At 32.0% G+C, this 18554-nt stretch overlaps 2 protein-coding genes across 2 annotated transcripts; one reads left to right on the top strand and one right to left on the bottom strand.

The window, feature by feature from the left end:
• The first annotated feature begins 2017 nt into the window (after positions 1-2017).
• LOC122592168 (putative receptor-like protein kinase At3g47110) lies at positions 2018-9222 on the top strand. The gene is made up of 5 exons (XM_043764374.1): positions 2018-2201; positions 3206-3612; positions 6092-8597; positions 8679-9028; positions 9118-9222. Exons 1-5 carry the CDS (start codon positions 2018-2020, stop codon positions 9121-9123), a joined length of 3453 nt encoding a protein of 1150 aa, XP_043620309.1. The 3' UTR covers positions 9124-9222.
• A 6698-nt stretch (positions 9223-15920) lies between these two features.
• On the bottom strand, positions 15921-18094 carry LOC122585521 (zinc finger protein CONSTANS-LIKE 6-like). The gene is made up of 3 exons (XM_043757647.1): positions 17398-18094; positions 16359-16867; positions 15921-16239 (listed from the first exon to the last, which is right to left on the bottom strand). The coding sequence occupies exons 1-3, from the start codon at positions 17927-17929 to the stop codon at positions 16012-16014; spliced, it is 1269 nt and encodes a 422-aa protein (XP_043613582.1). The 5' UTR covers positions 17930-18094; the 3' UTR covers positions 15921-16011.
• Positions 18095-18554: the final 460 nt, after the last annotated feature.

The following is an 18554-nucleotide window of genomic DNA, read 5'->3' as shown; positions in this document are numbered from 1 at the left end:
GTTCGATTTTAAATTAACCTTCCGACAAAAAAAATTCATATATATTAGCGAACGACGTTACTTCAGCAAAACTATGAAGTACTAATAATTAAAAGAAGGAAAAGACAAGTTTGGAGATGACAAAGAACAAAAAAGTCGGAGTCATAATTATAGATTTGTAACTTTTAGTGTTTGGAGTGTATGTTAGACATACAGGACTAGGACTCTCGTTTTCTGGTAGTATTTTTGTACTACATATATAAATCTAAATTAATATAATAATAATAATAATATGTATACTACTGCAATAAGTTAATTGGAGTAAATAAAATATGTGCGGCGAAAAGGTTAAAAAGAAATCAGATTCAGAGGAGGGTGGTTTGTTTGATAGCAATTTGGAAGCGGAATCATGTTGACTCTTTTGCTGTCTTCTTTCCTCATTTCAATATCAATGGCTGCTACGTACATTTAATCACTCATATTATAACTATTCTTATTTGTTGATTATTATTATTATTATTATTATTATTATTATTATTATTATTATTATTATTTGATCAATATTGTTAATTTGTTATTATTAGTATTGCTTATAAGTTGTTTGTATTTTGTTAATTATCTTATGCAAATATTAATATTATTGTTGTTATTCCCATTACTTGTAGTTTAAATAAAATTTAAAATAACGTTATGTAAACTATGAAAGGAAAAAAACTATTAAATACTGTGTATAAGATGCCATAAGAATATAAGATAATAGATAATGTAATGAAGTAGTATTACGCATATAACTAAATAAAATTCAACAAGTCAACACTTTTAAAAGTCAAAAAGTATGGTCCTTCAATCATTCAGAACCAAGTATAATAGTTCATCAAAAAAAAAAAAAAAATTCGTGCTCTATAAATAATGTCATCTGATATATTATATTCCTGTTGCATGTGGCTTAATAGATGAGAATATAACATAATTTTTATTTTTAAAAAATAAGTACTATTTTCTTTAACGTCGACCATTATTACATATATATCTTGCTTAATGTTAATTTTATATCTAGTAAAAAACAACTATAACCAATTATAACTTCCGATTCTTCTACATTAAGTTATCAAATATGACATTAAATTTGTAGTAGCTACATTTTGTTATTAGACAGACATTGTACAACAAAGCATTAACTAATTTTACATTGGATTAAAGTGTAAATTGATGAAGGAAAATAAAAAAATGTAAATTAATTTAAACATGTATCGATTTTATTAATTTTGAAAAATCAAAAACTGTCATTGGTTAATTAGAGTTAGATTAACATAAGATTAAGATTGGTTATGGGCAACTATGAATTAACATTTACTATGGCCAGTTTTATATACATGTTTATAATATAAATAAATGGCCCAAATCAGCTTAAAAAACTAAAAAAGGCTATAAATAAAAAAGGCTATAAAGTATGATATGGGCCAAGCTTAATGATACACCATTTACCAGTTCCAATTATGGGCCAGTGATTTTGGTGACCGCCCATTTGATGATTTTTGCAATAAAGACTAAAGAGTACACTCTAAAGAAATAAAAGTAGTTCGATATTTGTTTCTTATCATGTCATTAACAATTATAATCCGAAAGAAAACATAAACAACATAACATATACATAAAATACGTAGAAAAGCGAAATTGGCGTGTTAATTTATAAGTTAAGAAATCATATTTTATTCTATAAAATTTTCACACTAATCATATGCTAATTTAATAACATCATGATACATATGTCCGTCCCTAATTCTCTATAGTCTATAGTCATACTTTTTAGAATGTCCAGAAAGAAAAATATTAAGGGTATTCATGAGAAAGGGATGACCACTTTTTAAACTTTGCCACTCTTTTGTACGGTATACTACATCTTTTTTCCACGTATTCTGCTAAATCCTGCCATATTTCCCAAAAACAAAAACCTGAAACAACAGTCTTGTAGTCACAGTGCATGCATATAAATACATATATCCACATCTGTTTTTGAATCACTATGTATCCCATAACAATGAGTTGCAATGGATGTAGGGTTCTACGCAAAGGATGCGACGAGGATTGCACCCTTCGGCCATGTCTAGTTTGGATCACATCTCCTGAATCACAAGCCAATGCCACCCTCTTTCTTGCCAAGTTTTATGGTCGTGCCGGCCTACTTAATCTAATCAATGCCGGCCCTCATCACCTTCGTCCCGGTATCATCTCCTTTTACATAATTCATTGTCGATAGTGTCTGGTTTATTCTCTTTTGATACATAACAGAAAAAAAACTCGATTATTTTTTTTATTATTTGTATTCGATCCATCAACCAATTAAAAGATTGTATGTTGTTATTTTAAGTTCACAAAATGTAAAATATGTGTGAATGTGTGATAACTTTTTTTTAGCTAAAGTGTAATAAAAAAAATATATATATACACTCCATAATAAGCACCTAGCTTTTATAAGTATAGGTTGGTTATTGTAAAACAAGTATTAAAGTAAAACAAATAGGACAAGATCTTGACCCTTAGATCATGGTTAAATTGATACATAAAGAAACACGAAACAATTGATGAACGATGATTTTTATGATGCACGATGATGTTTAGTAAGGGGAACTTATTGTTTTATTTGTTTGACTTTAATACTTATTTTATTTTACCTAAAACTTTTATAAGTAATGTAATTTACTTAGATTGACCGAATAATCTTGCTTATTTGTAATGTAATTTCTCTCTTTAGACTAGCTCTGGGAGTCCTCACGTTAATTAATACTCGTAGAATTTTTTGTTAAAAAAACACCTTCTATAAACAGATTTCAGGCACCTTGTATTAATTTTGAAAATTTTCATTTATTTATGTCTTTGTTAATTACTCGTATTTATTTCAAGATCGATATTAGAAGATTATTACTACATATGTTCCTTATGGTATAGACATTAATTAATTAACCCGAACTATGGTTTGATTGGGTAATTGATATGGTTCACGATCAATTAGAAAGTTACTTATTCCGAACGACATGCTTATATTTTAAAAAAGTTATAAACACTTCTATCTATAGTATATGACTGGCCACGAGGATTCAAATACTCAAGACGAGTGGGAAGAAAAGGCCCATAATGAATTCAAATTACATACGAGTATAAAATTAACTAAGTAACCCAGAGATTCCGAAAATTGTGTTCCTTATGCTTTATTAATGTTTTATTTCAGATATATTTAGATCATTATTGCACGAGGCTTGTGGTAGGGTCATTAACCCAACATATGGTTCGCTCGGATTGATATGGTCCGGTAACTGGGAGCAATGTCAAGCCGCGGTCGAGTCAGTTCTCCAAGGCTCTACAATCATGCGACTTAATACTAATAACAATAACCATGATTATGTTGCATCTCAAAATTCCGTTATGCCACTTGAGGGTTGTGACATACGCCATCTCTCCAAGGATCCTAGAGATGAGGACCACCGCGAGAAGATGCGTAAGAGGTTCAAAAGGCCACGTGGGGGTTCTAGCTCCACCTGTGGTGGTGGTGAGACGGATGCGAACCGAGCTCATAGTCATGACTCCTTGTCTGCTGAGACTGTGGAGGCTAGTTTATTGGACCAGGTTGATCAAAAGGTTAAGTTGGAGCTTACTCTCGGTTAAGGCTGAGTTTGGTTCACAAAGCCGTTTACATATAGCCAGATCGAGTACGCGTACGTTTATATATCTGAATTGAGAAAGTTGTTCAAAGAATTGCGGAGTTTTATGTTTTTGCCATGAAAGTTGCTCATTTTATTGTTTTTCCATATTTATGTAGTACCTTTCTTATACTTTCCATAGTATTTTTTTTTCGGTATCTTCGACAATTAGAGTTTCTTTGTAATAAATTTTGTGGCATAAGATTGATATATAATAACTAAAATCCAAATTGTTACACACAATCGGCTACCTATTTACGATGTATGAGACATACTTTATTCATTCAACGGTTGTAGCTACTGGCCGGCCGGTCTGCGGGCTAGAATCCGAGACTTAGAGCAAGTGCCAAAGGCGTTCACACCCATTAGTAACCATTGACGTTACATGATTAGAATATTTTTACTAAGTTTCGTACATACAATAAAGTTTTAATTGGATTCATGCATACTATAACTTTTCGAACCTAGTTAGTTACATTCCGGCACACTTAATTTTATTTATTTTTATTTCCCCAACAATTAGAGTTCTTGTAATAAATTTTGTGGCGAAAGATTAACTGATAACTTAAATCCAAACTGTTTGGCAATCACTTTATTCATTCAACGATTGTAGGTTTGTAGCTATAGGGTCTGCGGGCTGGAATCCGAGAATTTGAGCTAATTGTGGGAAAGACGTTCACACCCATTAAAGTTATAATATACTAGGTTCATTTAGACTTCAAAATGATGTTATAATAGGTGTATTTAGGAGTTAAAGTTATTATATAGTAGTTATGGAAGACAAATGTGAGAAAAAGAAATGTTCATACGTTTTAGTGGTGGAGGGGAAGTTACACAGGCGACTATAGGAAGAAGAAGACATCATGTTTATTTTACTTTTCTCTTTACACCCTTTTACTTTTGTGAAACTTCAAAGGTTTGTCTATTTTAACCTTAAGGTTTCTATATATTAACTAGTACTAAAGACACATATTTGCACCTTTAATCCTTCATAAACTGAATAGTGATACTTACTGTATTTACAGGTGATTTGAAAAAATATTAATAGTAACAATTTAAATAATATTATGTATATGAAATATTATTTGGATTTGCTTTTGTATTTGTACGTGATTACAAGAGTTTCATTGCTTTCAGTATATAAAAATAAAAATTAAGACCTTAGTTATTATTATGTTCGAGGAAATATATTCTTGGTTATTGTCAATTAGTACAAATTGTATGATTTTTTGGATAGTAAGTTGTTATAACCAACGAATATTGGTTTTATATCTCTGGTTATACTTATTTGTAACTAAGGAATTTGTTAGAAAAATCAATTTAAATTACTCAAAAAGATATCTTATATAAACATTTCTCTTTAATTATATTTTGTAGCAAAAGATACTTACGTATAAAATATAATGAGTCAAAATATATCAAATGTATTAAAGATTTTTATAAATTGTAAGTAATTTAGCTAAAAAATGTGATTATTATCAGATAGTTAATGTTTTTATATCAAACGTGAAAAAAAACATCATTTTAGATGACTTGTAACGTGAAAATTTTAATTCGGGTTTCATTTCCTCAACTTGTAAATTTGTACTCGTATTTTGTTTATTTGATACAAATTGACATATAATGGAACCCCTTATCTGACAATGTTTTAAATCTCCATGTAGTTTATCTACAAAATTTTAATATGGGCATATCTCGACTTCCTAGTCCTGAGCATTAAATAATTCAGGATCGGCCCTGTATAAGGTGTGGGATTAACCTAGTTATATATAGTTCGGGAAACATTTTGTTCACACTTTAATTAATACAAGTTTTAAAGTTTTAGTTCTCTTAACTCTTTAGTATTAATCCATCCATAAATGATTGGTTTTTAAATGAATAATGATAGAGAAAAGATGAATGTCATTCGCCATTAATTGCATGACGCTTATTACACGTTATGACGCAAAAAGTCTTTATAAAAAGTACTCGTATATGTTTTCAATATTCTAAACCCAAAGAAGGGTTAGAAGATGACTTTGCGTCGCCATTAACTGCAATGTCACTTATTACACGTTATCATGAAGAAAGTCTTTATAATCATTTATTCCCTTCATCATCAATTAAAAAGACTAGATGTGCTCTATAAAATGCCAACGACTATCGTTTTTATATTAAATTAAATTTATATTCAAAACTTAAAAAATGATTTCCTTATCATTTTCCTCTCTTATTTCTATCCTTTTCTATACTCTCGTTCAATTCTTAACTACTTTTGCCACCATCTCTGGTTCTTATGGTGGAAATACGAGTGATCATTTGGCGTTGTTGTCGTTCAAGTCATTGATCACTAGTGATCCAAATGGAGCTCTAATCTCATGGAACTCATCCTCCCATTTCTGTAATTGGAGTGGTGTTTCATGTGGGAAGCACCATAGAAGAGTGACTGTGATCCAAATGGAGCTCTAATCTCATGGAACTCATCCTCCCATTTCTGTAATTGGAGTGGTGTTTCATGTGGGAAGCACCATAGAAGAGTGACTGTGATACAAATAGAGTCAGGAGGCCTGCAAGGCTCATTGTCTCCTCACGTAGGAAATCTGAGCTTCCTTCGGGTGTTGTCGCTTTCGAACAACAGCTTTCATGGAACCATCCCTCATGAGCTTGGTCAGCTTTCAAGACTACGTATTCTTTATTTGTACGAAAACAAATTCAGCGGAGTCATTCCTACTAACTTGTCTCGTTGTTTTAACCTTGAAGCGCTTTCGCTTGGTGGTAATAAGCTAGTTGGAATCATATCTATGGAGATCAGTTTCCTCTCCAATCTTATTTTACTTTCAGTGAATGATAATAACTTAACTGGAGGAATTTCACCTTTCTTGGGGAATCTTACATCGTTAGAAGTATTCTCTATTCCAGGCAATCCATTGGGTGGGAGCATTCCAGACACCTTAAGTTGCTTGAAAAGCTTAAGCTTATTTTACGCCAGTGAATGTAACTTACATGGAACCATTCCTCGCTCCATTTATAACCTCTCGCTCCTAACAAGAATTTCTTTGTCAGTGAATCGACTTACGGGTAATCTTCCTCTAAAAATTGGGTCAATGCTCCCAAATCTTCAAGGTATTCAATTACGAGACAATCAATTTTCCGGTCTTCTTCCCCCGTCAATGTCTAATTGTTCTAAATTAGAATATCTTGAAACAAGTTACAACAATTTTAGTGGGAAGTTGACGATTGACTTTGCAAATCTAAAAGATATTTCTTATATATCTTTGCAAAATAACAACTTCAATGGAGGTGGAGATCCAAATGAAATGAAGATTATTGATTCTTTGGGAAACTGCAGCAAATTAGAAGAATTGGCCCTTGGTAGTTGCAACTTTCAAGGAGTAGTCCCAGCATCAATCGGTAATCTTTCTAATCAACTCAGTCGTCTGTCTTTAGAAAGAAATCAATTATATGGAAGCCTCCCTTCAAGTATAGGTAATCTAGTTGGCTTGACCGCTTTAGGTTTATCCACAAACCGATTCACAGGAAAAATCCCTTCTACCATCGGCATGCTTCGAAAGCTACAAGGGGCTTATCTAGATGAAAATCAATTTACAGGGCCAATTCCATCTGCAATAGGGAACTTATCAATATTGAATTTGATTTACTTAAGTTCCAACATATTGGAAGGGGATATCCCACCAACTATAGGGAATTGTTATCAGCTCCAGGGGTTGGCCCTTCAGAACAATAAACTAAATGGCAAAATACCTAAACAACTGTTTCAACTTACTTCCCTATTCTTCCTATATCTTTCATATAATAATCTTTCTGGTTCACTTCCAACTGAGGTTCAAAATCTCAAGTCTTTGAATGATCTGATTATATCTTATAATCACATATCGGGTAGCATTCCGAGTAGCTTAGGAGGTTGTACTAGCCTTTCCTACTTATACATCAATGACAACTTTTTTGAAGGAATCGTACCACCGTCATTAAGTTCCATAAAAGGAGTGGAAAGAATCGATCTTTCTCATAACATTTTATCAGGCCAAATTCCTCAGTTTTTAGAACGGTTCTCCTTAGAATATTTGAACCTATCCTTTAACAACTTTGAGGGAGAAGTACCGGTGAAAGGAGTGTTTGCCAATGCAAGTGCATTCTCAATTTGGGGAAACAATAGGCTTTGTGGTGGGTTGGTTGAGTTAAGATTACCCAAATGCAAGATGGCAAAGAAACATCACAAAAGATTCCCATTGTTCATTATACTCATTTTAGTTTCTTGTACGCTATTTTCCATATTATTTTTTGTTGGTGCTTGGTTTAAAAAGAAAAATAATGACGAACCGTCTCAATCATCCACAAATGAAAGGTTCTTAAAAGTTTCGTACAATCAACTCCTCAAGGCTACCGATGGCTTCGCTGAGGCAAACTTGATTGGCCAAGGTAGCTCAAGCTCTGTTTATAAAGGGACCCTTGATTACGACGACACATTAGTTGCAGTAAACGTTCTAAATCTTCAAATTCGGGGAGCTCACAAACGCTTTATAGCAGAGTGTGAAACATGGCGAAGTATTCGACACCGAAATTTGTTGAAGATAATAACTTCATGTTCTAGTGTTGACTTTAAAGGCAACGATTTCAAAGCTTTGGTTTACGAGTTCATGCCAAATGGGAGCTTACATGATTGGTTGCATTCAAATGCAAATATATCTAAATTAGACCTATTTCAAAGAATTAATATTCTCATCGATGTGGCATCTGCACTTGATTATCTTCATAACCAGTGTTTACCTACCGTTGTTCATGGAGACATTAAGCCTAACAATATTCTACTTGATAATGATATGATGGCGCATGTTGGAGACTTTGGTTTGGCTAAACTGTTTGGAACAAATTCAAACCAAAGCAGCTCAACTGGGGTTAAAGGAACAATTGGATATGCACCTCCTGGTAATCTTAACGATCATCGTAAGCTGAGTTTTAGTTTGACATATTATCTCTCATAAACACATTGCTTATTGTAAACTGCAGAGTATGGTTTGGGGAGTAAGATGACAAGTAGTGGGGATGTCTACAGCTTTGGAATATTATTACTAGAAGTTATGACGAGGAAAAAGCCGATAGATGACATATTTAACGAAGACCTTAGTCTTCATAAGTTTGCTCATGTGGCCTTGCTAGACCAAGTAATGGAAGTTATTGATGGTGATATTGTTTCCATGCAAAGTACCGAAGCGAATGCACCAAAACTAGAAGAATGTTTGGCTTCAACTATCAAGATTGGAGTATCATGCTCCGTAGATTCCCCATTACAACGTATGAATGTCAACAATGTTGTCCATGAATTGTTGCATGTTCGGCATTCCCTTCAAAATCTTGAGGTATCATGTTTTCCACTTTAACTTATTATGTAAGAAAAACCTCCACTGGTAACATGGATTTAATTTGTTCCGTGTATGTACCATTTTAGGTCTAATTAATACCAGCCTTCAAAGTAGCTGTAATAAGGAGCGACCTATGTTATGGTTAAATATGTGTTACTTTTTTTATTTGTGTAAAGACATGTGGTTTAACTAGCTGGTGACATTAGTCAACATGTTTCGTGCTAAGTATGTGTGTTGCTCTTCACCTCATAAAGAAAGGTGTCGAACAAAATCATGAAATGCAACCATTATTTAGAAATGTTTAATATATTCTTATTTTCAATTACATGTCTTATGATAATTAGATAATAATTACGATTGTTTTTATATTCTTTGATAACAATTAGGACTCTTAATTTGAGCGGCAATTATAACCTTAAAAAATTAAATATAAATACTTTTTGTAGCTTTTTAAAAAATTCTCTTCATGTTGATGCTAAATATAAATATAATTTAAGTATTCAGGGTTAAAAAGTGAAAATTATTGATGGAAAACAAAAAAGTATAAATTAATGAGACTTTTTCTATAAATTACTATAAATACTAATATAATAATATATTTGGATAATGATTATTAAAAATTTTAATTTATAGTTACTCTAAATGATGACATAAGCGATAGTCAATTTGATGAAATTGAACGATTTGATTGGTTAATAAGTCATTAATTTAACTGTCTTATAGTATATACTAGATTTTAGTCTCGTGTCCAACACTGGACACGGGGTTTTACGATATTATCAATATTAGATTTTCATACATTTAATTCATATAAAAGCTTATAATTTTGAAGATATACGTTTCGTCACTGGCATTATTAGTTGAGACATACTGATGGATTTGTTTGTCGTACTTATTCCATAAGGCACATACTACAATAATTTCTTTATTATAAAATTTTTTGAGACTTAAAATAAATATAAGTTAAGTATTCAGGCTAAAAAGTGAAAATTATTGTTGGAAAACAAAAAAGTATAAATTAATGAGTTTTTTTTTTTACAAATTAATATAAATACTAATATAATAATATATTTGAATAATGATTATTAGGATTTTAATTTATAGTTTATCTAAATGATGACATAAGCATGAGTCAATTTGATTAAATTGAACGATTTGATTGGTTAACAAGTCATTAGTTCAATTGTCTTATAACATATTATATTTTATTATTGTTATTATTATTATTTTTTATTAAAATAATAATTTTATTGAAATTTTAAAAATTTACAAGATTATTATTATTATAAGATTAAGATTATTATTCTTATTATTATTATTTTTATTATAATAATATTTATTATTATTATTATTATTATTATTATTATTATTATTAAGAGAAGATTAAGATTAAAATTATGATTAAAATTTTGAGTATACAACTTATCACGATCTTGTTACACCATTGAACCAGGTGTTACTAACTTGGACATTTGGTGTAATCTATAATATAATTAAAAGAGTGGGTTGTGGTATATTTGACGTTCCTAATCCATCTCCTTGAGTTCAATTCTCCCTCCTTATTAATTATCTAATTTTTAATATTAATCTAAATTAATTTATACTTTTCATCACCAATTTACACTTTTACCCCAATCTAAAACAATAAATTTACACTTTTTGGTTTCTCATCACCAAGTTACACTTTAACCTAATTTAAAATAATTAACTTACACTTTTTGATTTTTTATCACCAATTTACACTTTAACCCAATTTAAAAATAATTAATTATACTTTTGTATAGTTTACGCTTTTAGATTATAAGAAACTGTAAATTTTTTATTTAACTAAAGTTGGAAAAAAAAAGGTAATCTGAAATCAATATTTATATGAAGTTAATTTTCGTATGTTTCTTCTTTAAGCGGATAATTTTTGCAGCATTTTGACCGATACGGTGGTTATTCAGCTAACAAATTTTCAAATTGATTTTGATATATATTTATTTAATATATTTGAATTACAGTTTTTTAACTTTGATTAATATATTTTGACAAGAACCGTCCCTCAACACTAATTGAAGGATATAAAAAAGGATTCATCAGAAAATGTATGCTAGTAAAAAGGTAAGTATGATTGATAAAGGTAGAATGCCACGTCAGAAAAGTAATGTAATTTGGTACCATGAAGTTGCAAAAATGTGGGATGAATTGGCATGTGTTTCGTGGGCCGTATTTTTCTTGTTTTATATCGCAGGTACCCATTTTTTTTTTAAACGGCAATACGACAGTTACAAAATCATATTTATATTTATTTCTAGGAAGCAAATAAGAAAAAATATTTAAAAAGAAAAACTCAAAAAAGAAACCAATTATAAATAGTTTCAAGAGAAAATACTAAAAGCCACACAAAAGAAAAAACTAATAAAATAGAACCAAAAAAAAAGAGCAAATAAACTAGAAAAAGGTATAAAATATTTTCAAAAAAATATATGTAAAACAAATATATTAAAACACAAAAATATTACAAAAGTCATAAAAAAAAATTAAAAAAAATCTACACAAAAAGTTAACAAACAAATGTTAAAAAAACAAAATGTTAAATAAGTAAAAATTAATTTATGTTATTTTCTATAAAGTATAAAACTTTTATAGTTTAAAAAGGAAAGTACAATAGAAAATAGGATAGAGCAGAAAATAGAAAAACAAATACCAATGGGAAATAAGATAAATAATAATAGGACAAAATGTAAAATTCTAAAATTTTTAAAAACTAAACCAAAATAAATATAAAAGAAATAAAAAAATGTTGGGGAGTTTAGAACCCCGACCTTACAAATAGAAAGCCACGACTAAACAAACTCCACCAAAGGTCACTTGTTAACATTTAGACAAATGTTATATACTCATATTTATGTTAAAAATGCATAAAAAGACAAAACTGTTACTGTTCATAAGAGTCGGCATTAATGAGATTACAATACAATACAATACTCGTAATATGTTTCTATAGGCCTAAATGGAAAATGATAAATCCTCCTAACCAAATAGCCTAAAAATTCTCCTAATTATTGGATGATGACATGTGGAAAAATCAGGGGCAAAATTAGGAAAGAGAATTAGTGGATACCACAGGTCACCTTCTTAATGAATTAAAAGGATTATTAGGTTATTTGGTTAGGAAGATAAATCATTTTCCGGCCTAAATTATGGTTACAAAGTTGTGTACGGTGATCTAAATGAAGTACTTTGTCGTATGCAAATCACAATCCTTCCTCTGTATATACTATGCAAATCACGAATTAACTTCTTAAGTCATCACTTTCTTTTATCAAATTCTACTCGCATCTTAGAATCATGAACTATTATGGCAAGGGTGTAGTGCCAAATCCTTGGCTAATTGACAAGTTTTGGCAAGTTTTAAGCCAATGAGAGGTGGACACGTGGATTAGCCAAAAGTAGTTAAATCTTGCAAAAACTAGTGGTGTAGTAGTAAACTTGTCAATTTTGTGGCTAAAAAATAGTTGCCAAATAAACCCTTTACTTTCATTAAATTTAAAAACACACTACAAATAAATAAAACATATGGTTAGTTTTGGCGGATGTTAATGAACGTTGGGAGCGTATGAAATGACCGTTTTTGTTTTTTGTTTGTTCTAGTGAAATTCGAACGTTAAGCGTCTGAACGTTATTTTTTTTCCTTTTTCCAACTCCTATATATACATACACATATTTCAATACTATCTCAAATCCTTTCTATCTTTATCAAATCATTTCATTCAAACATCTCAACCAAATGGCGCATCCGTGGAATGAAGCAGAAGATCTTTTGTTGTCGAGGTGTTGGATGTTGAGGCATCCTGACCTAGTGACCGGTAGATGTGAAATGGCTAACCCAAGCGAAAACTTTTGGAACGACATTACTGAAATGTTCAACAAGGATATGACTAAAAGTCTACAGAGCAAAAATCAGGTAGCAAGTAACATGAGAAGTATTCGGCATGCATGTAAGCAGTTTGAGGTAATTTGTATGAGGTTGAATGCACAAGGGAGGATCGTCAATGATGAGATGCTTTATGCAATGACTCATCAGGAGTATCGTGAGAAGTATGGGAAGCGTTTCAGTTACGAGCAGTGCTTCAGGGAGCTTATCATGATTGGTTATTAATTAAGTGTGTTTTAGTGTTCTGAATTATGTAATGTCTTTAAGTATTCTAATAAAAAATGTCTACTTGGTAATTTAACAACAACTGAAATTTATTCATACATTTAAAAACATTACAAACATAGTAAAGCATCTCATCATTTAAAAACAATACAACATAATAGTGTTTCAAAACATTTTAAGAACGAAAATTATTCATTTCTTTTGCCCATATGATCAGATGGTTCAAAGTCATGACTACATAAGCAATTTGTTGCACATCAATTGTAATCTTATCAATCTTCCCTTGCAAATAAGTAAAATATTAACACTCAAGATCAGTAAAATACTCGGTTTGTATGTAATCAATTTCTTTTCGACACCATTGTTTCTTCGCATTAAGTTTTCGCATAAATAACAAGAATTTCCTCTTTGACCCTTTGGTGGTCGAGGATATCAGCCATGATACCCTCATGCACTTGATCAACAGTCATTTTATTTGATGAAGAAGACATTTTTTAAATGTATAAAAGTTTGTGTTTTGAGATAATGTTCCAGATGAATGACCCAACATTTAAGAAAAACTACAACACGTTCCTCCAACGTTCAAAATTTAAATTATTTACACAATTAGTCCCTCAAACGGAAGAATTCAAAAGATTTACACTTACAATCCCTCAAACAGCCAAAAATTCAAATACATTTACACTTACAGTCCCTGAACTGCTACTTGTATTGTCACTCTATAAATACAAAAACAGAGCTCAATTTAGTTGCATTTTACCATAAGAATATTTTCATCATACTAAAAACTCATTCTTTCTGACCAAATGGCATCATCATCATAAAAAAAAAAATGTTACCGACCTCGTCTACCCAAAGATGAGATGAAGACACGAATCATGGATGATATCAAAGCGGACACCCTCCTTCAAACTGAACTCTCTAGGGTCATGGTATCAGTGTCGGCTTAACGTTTTTCAGTGGCTCTAGGCTGGATGAATTTCGGGGCCTTTTAAACGTCTTTTGCAAAAAACCTATTCCGGACTTGAAATCCGTAAAATATGCATTGAAAACAGTTTAAACTACACAAGATATAAACAAACTTCATTTTTATTTGTATTTTTTTACTAATAAATTCATCAAATATTTATTAGAAAAGCAGTACGTTATTACAGAGAAACAACGTATTTTAGTTCTATTGAATTAATATAATTAACCAAATAATTCATAGGGACCGAGCGGGAAAAGACGGACAACAAGAGAGTGAAGAGAGCATATAACTTGACCAACGTTTTTCGCTTTGTTGATCGGAGCGACGATGTTTTAGACTTCATCAAGCACTTCGCTGTTTGTGTGTGTTTAATTTTACTATTGTTGTTTTATGTTTCTTCTTTGCCGTCGTGCATGTATTCTTGATGAGAAGAAGGTGAAGATAAAAAAAAATTGAGTGGGCTTATATTTTGGGGCCTTAGTATATTGGGGGCTCTAGGTCATCGCCTAAGTCCAATTAACAATTAAGTCACCCCTGCATGGGATACCTGAGGGAGAAAAGACGACGATGCTAGCGAAAGGTAGAGTCAATACAAGCGTCAGGCCGCAACGTTTCGAAGCACGAAGAGCACTATTCTTCGTTTCTACAGGGGGAGATCAACAACTTCAGGAGTGTTGTCGATGATGGCTTTAAGGTCGGTCACACGTTAGGTGACCAATGTACCTGGGCGGAATCGTTCCACGACAATTGCGAAGAAGACAAAACTACGTGGGAAGTCAAATGCCCGCAACACGACAAGTGGTGGCTCGAGGATTACGCTTACCGTGGTTTGGGAAGTGTGTCAATCAAAGACAATGGTGAGTAATTGTACGCAGTTATTTCGTGTTTTTATCATGTAATGTCTTTTTTTAATATGTGTTTTTTAGTGTAACATGTGTTTTTTTAATAAGAGTAATGTGTTTTGTTTAATTATATTTGAAAAAATTTATATATGTAGAAGTTGTGTGTGGGGGTGGGGGGGGGGGGAGTATATATAAAAAAGAATTATACGCTCCCACATGCCTTTTGTCAGCCAAATTTGCCACGTGTTCTTGGCCCAACGTTCACTTTCATCGGCCAAAATTAGCCGATGTTGCTTGCCAAACTTGTTGATGCTAGCCGATGCAAGTGCTATAGGCTTACCAAATAGCCAATGTTTGCCGATGGTTTTTGCAGATAAAACAAACCGACTACACCCTTGCCCCTTATAACAACAAAATCAACAGCTAAAGTCAAAAATTAAGATCTAAGTTATCTCTTTACAAGTATTAATGTTTAGGTAAAAATGTTACAAAAGTGATTAAAAAAAAACGGAAAAAAAAACACCATTTTGATAAATATTTTTTAAAAAAACACCATTTTGATAAATATTTTTTAAAAAAACACCATTTTGGGTATTAACTCTGTATATTGATCCAAACACGTTTACCCCCAACTATAACACCTATGTATTGTGCCTGGATTTGTGACCCCTAGCTTCAAGATATCTAAAATTCTAAAAAGAGTCTATCTCATTCCCCATTACACTAGGGGAAGTCCCCCTCGACATTAAATTTTATCATAGATTTGAAATTATTTTTCTTATCTCTTATTAATTTCGTTCCCTCTTAAATGTTTTTGGAACCGCCTTTGCTTTTAACTAAATTCAAGCAAATTGAAAGACCTCGAATTGGCCCAAGTTAACGTTAAAAGGATGGGATATAGCCCACACTATATACAACAAATACAGCATCGAGTTAAGAAACATCTCTCTTTTATTTCAACTCATAATTGAAAAATTTATAGATAGGAATTGGTAATAAAATTCTGAATAAGAGTGACCTAATACTATACGGCAAAACTTGTCCTCTTAACAAATCTTCCTTTCATTCTCGGCCTCTTTTCTGCATTCACTTTTCTTACTTGATACCTTATTTTCTTCGAGAACAACCTTGTTCTTCTTTTCTCACGGTATCTTGATACTCTTGCTTCTCGTCCTCCATCTACCCTACTCGGGTTCCCCATCATCACCCCGGTCTCTCCACAACGATAATGTTGCACTTTTCCACATTCACCCTGTTGAACAAAAACCGTACGTACAAAACATTAATCTATATTCAACAATAGTTAATGAAACGAGTATCAAATTTCCATAGGTATCCATATAAATTTAAAAAAACGACTAGACAACCTACCAGGCAGTCGAGACAACAATCATCGGGGTCCAACTCTGGCCTGTCACCCGTAGTCCATGGAGATCTATCATCATCCCAAGAAGCGATAACCCCTTCATAATCTAGCTTTAACATTTTCAAATCTTTATTGCTTAAAGTGTCATGAATATTAGCATGTTCATCACAAACTACTTCGCATTTTTCATCTTCACTTTTCACCACCACCCCAATGTGAATGATGTCCATTCCATCCACCTTCCTCTCTTCATCCTCACAAACAACCGGTGAATGATCATAATCCAAACTCAATTGGACCTCTTCTTCCACCTTCAATGAATCGTTTAATCTACAATCCAACATTCCTAGTGCTTCCATATGAAAAGACTCTTCTTCATCAAGATTATTATTTCCTAATAAGCTTTCAACATCAGCAGCAAATTCAGCTAGCTCCAAATCCGACGGAAGTATCAAACTATTCAAGTGATATGAATCTTCAGATTCATCATATTTTGTTTTTGCTGGACTGGTCACTACAACATATATATAAGTTGGGCACATTTAGTAATTTTACATAATTTCCAAGTGAATAAATTAAACTGTTTAACTAGCTAGCTAGTATAATTAAGCACATATAACTATAGATGTAAAAAATGTGTACAATTATCTATATCTATACTACTCGTACTATATAATCAATCCTCCTCTTTTCTCAAATTGAAACTTTAATTTACCTAAAATGACTCTAACATTCAACATACCTACTACCTATCATATTTGGTCTACCAAAAATACCTTTAATGAAATAATTTATGACGACTCACATTTATTTTTCAACTTCTAAAATAACGAAGTAACATTTTAAATTAAAACCTTTACACCAATAACATAAACTACTCGCCGGTGTCACCTCCGCCATATTTCGCATGCAATGAGTCTAGTATATATAGGCCAGTGTTCGTTGGACGATTACTACATAACTAAGATAGTTCATGGATTAATATGTGACTCGCAATTTTTCACATCATAATCATATGTCTAAATATTATAGAAAAATGCGTACAATTGGGTAATTTGTTGTAGTGAGTCCCTGCATGTTCGGTGGAAACCGCTGCCATATCGTGAAATTCCATTGAAAAAGAAAGCTCGCCCGAAAAAGGATCATACTCTGGTACCCGATCATAGGGAAGTCGTTCATCCGAATCTAGGATGGTCAATTCATCACTTTCACTCTCCGGGACTATGTGAAGTGTATTCAACTTCATACAACTTTTTTGTGATTTTGGACTGCCATGAGATGCATGTTTGTTATTATTTTTGCCACGAGGGGTTCGAGATTTCTTAGTGATACCTCGTTGCCATGTTGGTGTTTGGATCTCTAACGAAGAAACGTTTAGAGAAGATATATTTAGGCGAACCCTTTCGTGACCACGAGCTAAAGGGTTCGCCGAATGAACCAATGTGTCACAAAACTGGCATAAGAACGCGTCATCGGCAGCACAATACCACCGAGCGCGCTTTCTTATGCAACTATCACATGCCCTCGCCGTCTTGCCACCGATAACATTTGCTAGCTTTTTCTCTGAAGACACCATCTGATGATACAAAATTAAAACCAAGATTTTTTTGAACCGAAACAATGGAAATGATAATAGTAATAATAATAATATTGATAATAATGGAGTGTTTTGTTTTTGGTTCAAATGTGGGACAACTAAATTTGGAATGATTTATTTTTGGTTTTAGACTTTTTGGGTATGACCCACTGCACTTTTTGCAGCATACTATGATCACTAGTTCCAACTTTTATAATGGAGTTTGAGTTTTTGGGTTAAGCATGTCCCACAACCATGCCTTATCTTCAAGCTCATTGGTGCAACGTATAAAGTCCATCCTTAAGTTATATTCTGATTGGTTGGCTTAGCAAAAGATGGATTCTTGTGGACTCATGTGATGACTAGGATGACCTTTTATCCAAATCATCAACAAATATCTTCTGTAAAAGTTACAAATTTAGAGCATACTTGATATTTGTTATATGCATCAATATTCAATATTAGTTTAAACGTATGTTTAGCTAGAAGATTAAAATAGATGGAAGAAAAATAGCATGCATATTTAACCTTACCTTTTATATGTGAATCTGTTAATTAATAGTTGTGGATTTTATTTTTTATAAATGCTTAAAGTAACTAATATATGGCTATGTTGTTTAAAAAA

This window comes from Erigeron canadensis, chromosome 1 (assembly GCF_010389155.1).
Source record: "Erigeron canadensis isolate Cc75 chromosome 1, C_canadensis_v1, whole genome shotgun sequence".
Classification (NCBI taxonomy): domain Eukaryota; kingdom Viridiplantae; phylum Streptophyta; class Magnoliopsida; order Asterales; family Asteraceae; genus Erigeron; species Erigeron canadensis.
Note: the sequence above shows the minus strand (reverse complement) of the source record. Positions and strands in the feature narration are given on the sequence as shown.

Excerpts from the sequence above, each read along its gene's own strand:
- LOC122592168 (XM_043764374.1), top strand. The coding sequence starts at position 2,018 with ATGAGTTGCAATGGATGTAGGGTTCTACGCAAAGGATGCGACGAGGAT. Across the intron at positions 2,202-3,205 it reads CCCTCATCACCTTCGTCCCG|ATATATTTAGATCATTATTG; the intron begins GTATCATCTCCT and ends GTTTTATTTCAG. Across the intron at positions 8,598-8,678 it reads AATTGGATATGCACCTCCTG|AGTATGGTTTGGGGAGTAAG; the intron begins GTAATCTTAACG and ends TGTAAACTGCAG.
- LOC122585521 (XM_043757647.1), bottom strand. The coding sequence starts at position 17,929 with ATGGTGTCTTCAGAGAAAAAGCTAGCAAATGTTATCGGTGGCAAGACG. Across the intron at positions 16,868-17,397 it reads CTACAACAAATTACCCAATT|TGACCAGTCCAGCAAAAACA; the intron begins GTACGCATTTTT and ends TATATGTTGTAG. Across the intron at positions 16,240-16,358 it reads ATTGTTGTCTCGACTGCCTG|GGTGAATGTGGAAAAGTGCA; the intron begins GTAGGTTGTCTA and ends TTTGTTCAACAG.